This window comes from Ischnura elegans, chromosome 11 (genome assembly GCF_921293095.1).
Source record: "Ischnura elegans chromosome 11, ioIscEleg1.1, whole genome shotgun sequence".
In the NCBI taxonomy this organism is placed as follows: domain Eukaryota; kingdom Metazoa; phylum Arthropoda; class Insecta; order Odonata; family Coenagrionidae; genus Ischnura; species Ischnura elegans.
In genome coordinates, this window is record NC_060256.1 from 10252303 (window position 1) to 10259739 (window position 7437).

The following is a 7437-nucleotide window of genomic DNA, read 5'->3' on the forward strand; positions in this document are numbered from 1 at the left end:
ATGAGATTAGAATAAGGGTATTATTTTTATCATGGATATATGTTCTGGTTCTGTTTCTTTGTCCCAGATAGCATGCTAAACTTGCAGCAAGCTTGCTGCAAGCTTGTCACGACAAAGTTGCAAGGTTGCAGCAAGCTTGTCATGACAAGCCTGCAAGCTTGCGGCAAGCTTGAATCAAACCTCCTAGTTACGCTTTTTCAAACTTGCAGCAAACTTGTCGCAACAAACTTGCAGCAAACCTGTCGGAGCAAACTTGTCGCATCAAACTTGCAGCAAACTTGTCGCATCAAACTTGCAGCAAACTTGTCACATCAACCTTGTCGCATCAAACTTGCAGCATCAAACTTGCGGCAAACTTGTCGCATCAAACTTACCGCAAACTTGTCCCATGAAACTTGCAGCAAACTTGTTGCCTCAAACTTGTCGTATCAAACTTGCAGCATATTGTCACATCAAACTTGTTAATGTTTTGATAAAATTAAAAAAAAACAAGGATGCAAATTGGCTTTGAGGATGTAAAATTAAAAAATCATTTTCTTGAATTCCTGTTTATTTACACATATAATTACATATTTAGAGATTTATTAAATATCTTCATCAGCCTGAACCTCGGCGTGTTTGTTCATCCTGCCAATCCTTGAAGAGAAAATAGTAATTACTCCATGTGAAATGAGGTATAATGTGTCATTTGACAAAAGCAGGGAGGTACTATCATTTGCAAAAGTCTTGCAACAAATCGAGTGGCACCACTTTCGCTCCATTCGTTACATGGTTATCTTATTGGATTTAGAGCCTTATGACTCTTTCCACAAGATTGAAGCCAAATCCTAAGATCCGAGTGTCATTTGATATGTCACTCATCTTCCATATATTCCATGGTAACACAATAAGCTACACAATGCAACCCAATCAGCACAAGATTCTTCCGCACATACACAATGGAACACACTTAGCACTATGACATGCGCTGGTCTAGGGATTTTCAATTTCAGATTATTATTATGTACATGACATACACAAATACAATTCTTCACTATGCACACAGAACAATTTATATGATTTAGATGCATAAATCACTTCCTTCATGTTATCGGATATCGAGAAATATTACTTGACGAAATGGAAAAGGCACACCTCTCAGAAATGAAATTCAAAACTGTCATCACAGGGCTATCCAGCAACTGAACTATATTCATGGTGGCTTCGCACTGATCCGAAATTTTCTCCACCTTCAACTATTAATTACGTCATGCCGAACGTCTAAAGACACGAACTCTTCCTGCAGTTAGTACCTACATGACCGCAACTCCCAACTTGTTTATTCTCCAAACAATGAATCAAATACAACCGGTATAGTGATGCATCGTGTTAATCGCGCGTGTGAATGCTAGCGGTTATTCATGATGACATCGTACGGAATCCAGAATAATTCTTCGCTTCGAGAGCATTGTCAAATGTAACATGAAGCGAGGGATATGAGACTAGCCCACTTCGCCAAAGGCATACTCAGGATCATAACTGAGGGGGGGTGGGGGTCAAGCCATGGTCTTGAGGGAGGGGGGCAAACCAAGTTGTGACATTAGTTTTTGAGATTATTTCCTGTCGAATTGAATTATTAATTGTCGATTTCTGGCCACCATTAAATTTGAATGACCACTATCTGGGTATAAACCTTAATGGTAGCTCGGAAAGGACTCACGAATAGGTCATCGTGACACGGGAGGGAGACGTAGGAAAGTTTGAGATTATTTTTATACTCGTATTTGACTGGATTAGAGAAGTGAAAATATTGAAGAAATTACGTATATGGAACCATAGATTACTACGATAGTTCTCATCCCAAACGTTAATAATGATGAGCAGTTACGGACCTGTAAAGGAAACTTTATAACACTGGGAATCATATTCACCACTGATTCTGATTGGAGTTCCCTCAAGGGAAACGCAATGATTCGTCCTACCGTGCTAACAACGTAGGATTCCCGTCGAACGATCATTTAAATTAGAAATTGTAATTAAAAAATGCTCAAATTCAATATTTGGTATTCTCTTAACACACATGTAAAAAATAAAAAAACTTTAAAACAAAATACAGCTTTGAGGAGGACAAAAAAATTTGGGAATTGGAGGGAATCAAACGCTGCTCCTCCGATTACAAGCCGAGAACTATTCCACTGCGCTATTCAGACTTCAATTGTTGAGGATGGTAATTCTGATAATTTATCTTAATAGTAACATGAGCTGCTGTCATATGCTTCCCAATTGAAAGATTTTTGAACAAAATAATCACTTTCTCAGTATTTCAGTCTTTCATTCGTTTATGTCTTTATAGCCTGAATACGGAGGCTTTCACATACTTTACGTTTCCGCTGGTTAGTATAGGAATATTATGATGTTGCTGCTCGAGTCGCCTGCGGCTTCGGTATCATGGTATCGTCCTTATAAGTTATTATTATTTGTTATTATGTTTCTAAATCGGTATTTGTAAATCTAATGAACAAGCTTATACATTCATTTCAAACAGAAATTCTGTTAAGATTTGCTTACGTCCTACTTGAAAGGTTTTATGAAATGAGCTGCAGTTCCACCGATTTCAATCCTGCCCTAAACATAAAACGTATAGCCAACAAACACATTTCCTAATACCATATAACCTACTTAATACATGTAGAGAAGTTAATTAATGATGCTAAGTAAGTATCATAATTATCCCTAATTCATCAGAGCATTATTTAAAAGATTGCAGGTTAATGTAATAACTTAATCATCAACGATATAGCAGCTTAGAATTATTATATGCATTCACACTTATTTAGCAGCGCAACATATTATCAAACAATACCTGTTGAAATCCGAAAATCATTGAAAAAGAGACTTTTAGCAGGAATTAAGCTTTCCTCGTCATATCTTGAATACGTGGAAAGGAATACCTCTCTACCGGTTGACGGACGTCACTCTCGAGAACTCTGTTGTTATTTATGCACGTCACGGTCGAGAACTCTGTTGTTATTTATGCAACGATTAAAGCCCATTAGCTTCACTAATTTCATATTTTTCGTGTTTGCTCAGATATTTGTACGATGAAACATTTGGAATATCAAAGCTTCCTCATATCTTATGTCATAGATATAGTATTTTAAAAATCAACTTGAGTCAATAAATGTTAACAAAAGTCCGCCATGTTCACAGTGAGCCACTCGTGATTTCCAGCTCTCTGAAAAGAGCTAAGATCACTCAAAAAGAGCCAAGCTACAAACTTTTCAAAATCTCTCCAAGGAATTACCCTCGATCTTTTCTCCTGCATAAAATGCTATAATGTGTTTGGGGGAATATCATGAACATTAATTCACTTAAATGGAAGCGATCAAATCTCGAGACTGAAAAGGATTTTAAAAAACCTCACCCACACAATGACCCGTTCTCCATACATTGAACCATGAAGACTAGTGTTGGATTGCTGCACACACCCTAAAACCATACATTTTCCGGGCACAATCTTTGTGGTGCAAAAGTGGCGCCGCTCGATTTGTTGCAAGACTTTTGCAAATGATAGTACATTGAGAAATTATTAACTGATATTCCAAAATGAATAAGCAATCAAATTTAATATTTAAGATGTCCATTGTACCCCCACATTCTCATAATGGCTGTATATGATTCAACTTCCATGGAACATTATAGATTAGTGTATACCTAACATAAGAGGGAATGGAAAATATGAAGAAAATGTCTGATGATGATCGAATTAATGTGGCAGAGAAATGAGAAGCAACAACTTACTTTCTCATTTTCCTCACTTTAGCCTGGTTCAGCCAATCACTTAAACAACCCTTCAGCGACACATCCGACGCCTCAGGGTAGATCCTTCTGCATACACCTATGAAATAATAAAAAACATACTTAATGTCACTTAATGTAATATGTTAAAAGTTCATTTCAATGATCAATTATTATAATAATCTTAGAATATCTTATTGAATGCACTCACGAAAAATAACAGGACACACAGATGTGCTGTAAAAAGATTTCTTTGCTGAATTCTTCAGCGGTTTGCCCGTTAGAGAGTACAATTCTGCCACATCATCACTTATGAGACAACGCAGTATATTTTGAAGCAGTGCTCGTTCATTTTTCCCACCAACTGCTACCAAACATTGCATCTAGAGATAAAAAAGACCAGATCAATGATGAGTTTACATGTAATACAAGAATAAAAAAAATCATGTTCACAGCCAGAAGAAAAATTCATAAAATTGTAGTATGCGTGCATACTGACCGAATTCTTCTGAAGTTTGCCTGTTAGGGAATACAGCTCTGCTACATTGTCATTCTAAGACGACGCAACATATTTTGTAGAAGTGCTCATTCATTTCTTCTACCAACTGCTACCAAACATTGCATCTAGAGATAAAAAAAAACAGATCAATTAAGAGTTAACAGCTAATACAAGAATAACAAAAATCATGTTTACAGCCAGAAGAAATATTCACCAAAATAATTAACACAATTGTCATGGTTAGTATGCACATGTAGTATGTGTGCACAAGTGCATATGAAATTACAAAAATCCAATCATACCAAAACTGTTTAATATTTCATTGGATAATAATCCATATGCACTTCAAAATTATGTTGTACTTGACTATTTTTATAGCACTTTGAATTCCAAACACCTACGAATGTCTGGCGAGCTCCAAATTTACATGGATTTTGAAACTTTCTTGCAAAAACTTAATTGTTCTTTCATTAAAAAATCATACATTGTTTGAATCAGGATGGTAGCACACAAATTATCATTATTCACTGACCAACTTTGGCTCAAATGAGGGATCTCCACCTATCCTATGGCAGAGTTTGATGAAATCCTCATCCGCTGTCAAAGGCAATTGGCTGAAATTCATCTCCTCCACAGTAGCATCCTTTCGCTTTGGGTCACAAGCCAATAAAGCATCTACTTTCCTCTCCAAGTGTGAAAACCCAGGTGCCATTTCTCCCATCCACATGAGGAGCTGGCTATTCTGTAGTTTTAATTTTTCTGCAACCTGTAAATATAAAATTGTTATAAATACACTAATACCGATTGATTTGCTTACTACATTAGCAGACTTGGTACTTAATCATCATAAATCCTGCCTAGTTGCCTATCAAACAGGTGCTAACAATAGATTTTAATATACTACTAATTTTTCTATCAAAAAACACGAGTAATTGATTACATAACAAAAAATTTAAGGATTGCAATCTTATTGCACAGAAACAGCTTAGAAACGTTTTACTTATGCCCTTGAGTGCAACATGTCTGTTAAAAATGTACTGGCAGAAATGTACGATGTATACATGGGCATTTGCAAAAAAATGTACTAAAGCACAAATCAATGGCTAAATTATAATGATAGGAGAGAGTTCAACTGATGGCTATGTTTAGAACAGCTTATTATAATTGCTATTATTCTTCGACATATTCCAAATAGTTACTCATTTTCAAGAAAAATCTTTCATAAATGAGTTAATTGAGGTTGAGACTAATGTTTTAATGTCATAAAGAACTGTTAACAAAGTGGCTTCTACTGCGAGAACCCTGATATTTCAACTTTAACCGTCTGAATGGATTCTTTTCACTATGCCAGCGAAAGCAAAGACCATGCTAAATTGTAATTACCCTGAGAATAAAATAATGAATAATCTTAAATGATTATTGGATAGTAATTGGCGGTTCATTAATCATACATAAGTATCGAATGGAAAAAAATGTTCCATTTACTTACAATTACATAGAGCACAGCAGAGAATCTCTTCGTGACGCTAAAAGCCACTGTTTCCGAGAATTCAAAAACTTATTCAGGCGTTGATTTGTTGCATGAAACAGCATACTTCCAATCCCTTTTTGCCAGTATTCACTACGAAGCACGGATTATTTTCTTCTTCCATAGCATACTTCAACGTAAATTTGCTTGTAACGTAGCCTACGCTTGTAAGCACAGCCATGCACAATCACAAAATATCAGTAACCGTTAGGTCACGTGGTACACAAGACGGCCGCCGGGCGTTTTGGCGCGAGTTCAAAATACGATTTTTAATCCAAAATATTAAAATAAGTTCGTAATATAATGGGAAACTTTTTTTAACTTGAGTTTTTTATGAATATGAAGATAATTATATCAAATAACATTATATTGTTATATTACTATAGTTCTCATTAAGTAAATATTATTAAAACCTTACAACCAAGCTTCCAGTGTTATCGTTATAATGGAAGTAATTGTTTTTAGCATAGATTTCAAATGGACCCTTTCGCATACATTTTTGTATGCACACTGTATTCACTTGTGTACATTTTATACCGTGTACACACTGTATAAAGTACTATATAGGCTCTAAAAATATACATAAAATGTGTAAATTGTTCACATCCCGTATAGAAATTGTGTAAAAAACATATTTCGCCATATCACCTGAAAGGCACCCTCAAGGCGCCTTTTGGAGGCAGTTTCTTAAGTGGGATATTAATCCAAGAAAATGTATTTTTAAATCTAAGCAATTCTCATCCCTGCTTGGGGGTGATCTCATGACTGAGTTTTCTGACCAGAAAATATTTCCACCTTGACATGGCAATGGAAAATCAATATGGGTAGCTTGACATAGGCAAGGAAAAGTCAAGCTTGACGTAAGCTTACATGCTATGTGGGTAGTAGCAGGTTTGATATGGCAAGTTTGCTGTAGGTGTGATACGGCAAGTTTGCTGCAAGTTTGATATGGCAAGTTTGCTGCAGGTGTGATATGGCAAGTTTGATATGGCAAGTTTGCTGCAGGTTTGATATGGCAAGTTTGCAGCAAGTTTGATATGGCAAGTCTGCACCAGGAATGATATGACAAATCTGCTATGGGTGCAATATGGCATGTATTCTGCAGGTGTAATGTACTATTCTACAGCTTGTATGTGTTCACATAACTTGTAAGCTTTATTCAAGCTTGTACATAACTTTTTGAATGCTATGTACATAGCTTTCAAGCCAGAATAGGTTTGTCACGGCAAGTTTGCTGCAAACTTGCCACGACAAGGTTTGCCGTGACAAGCCAATGACAAGCCTATGACAAGTTTGCTGCAAGCTTGCATGCTATCTGGGGTATTACGTACTTCCCGATTTTATGTTACCACCCGACATTATGGTCGACTTGTAACAATTTATGTAATAATAATAATAATAATAATAATAATAATAATAAGGGATGATGACATTGTGAAGGAGAGAGCTTGTTGCCTGTTCCAGCATACATTGGTGATTATTGTGTGTTTTGTGCAGTGAGAAAACTACGCTGTGATGTGTGCAAGGATGTACAAACTGTGGTGAAGACTTTCAATTTGATAGTGCCTTCAGTTATACATATTATTAAATGGGATCGATGTCAGTTGTTGTGTCCTTTGCCAAATTTGCTTAA

At 36.1% G+C, this 7437-nt stretch overlaps 1 protein-coding gene across 1 annotated transcript; it reads right to left on the reverse strand.

Annotated features, from left to right (window-relative positions):
- Nucleotides 1-223: 223 nt before the first annotated feature.
- Nucleotides 224-5419, reverse strand: LOC124168432. Its single transcript, XM_046546654.1, has 4 exons — nt 4809-5419; nt 3989-4160; nt 3781-3877; nt 224-636 (listed from the first exon to the last, which is right to left on the reverse strand). Exons 1-4 carry the CDS (start codon nt 5001-5003, stop codon nt 585-587), a joined length of 516 nt encoding a protein of 171 aa, XP_046402610.1. The 5' UTR covers nt 5004-5419; the 3' UTR covers nt 224-584.
- Between the last annotated feature and the right edge of the window lie 2018 nt (nt 5420-7437).

What these genes read in the sequence shown, in the direction of transcription:
- LOC124168432 (XM_046546654.1), bottom strand. Translation starts at nt 5,003, where the DNA reads ATGTGGATGGGAGAAATGGCACCTGGGTTTTCACACTTGGAGAGGAAA. An exon ending in CCTCATTTGAGCCAAAGTTG is followed by an intron (nt 4,161 to 4,808) that starts GTCAGTGAATAA and finishes TTTTATCTCTAG; the next exon opens with ATGCAATGTTTGGTAGCAGT. An exon ending in TGTGTGTCCTGTTATTTTTC is followed by an intron (nt 3,878 to 3,988) that starts GTGAGTGCATTC and finishes ATTATTTCATAG; the next exon opens with GTGTATGCAGAAGGATCTAC.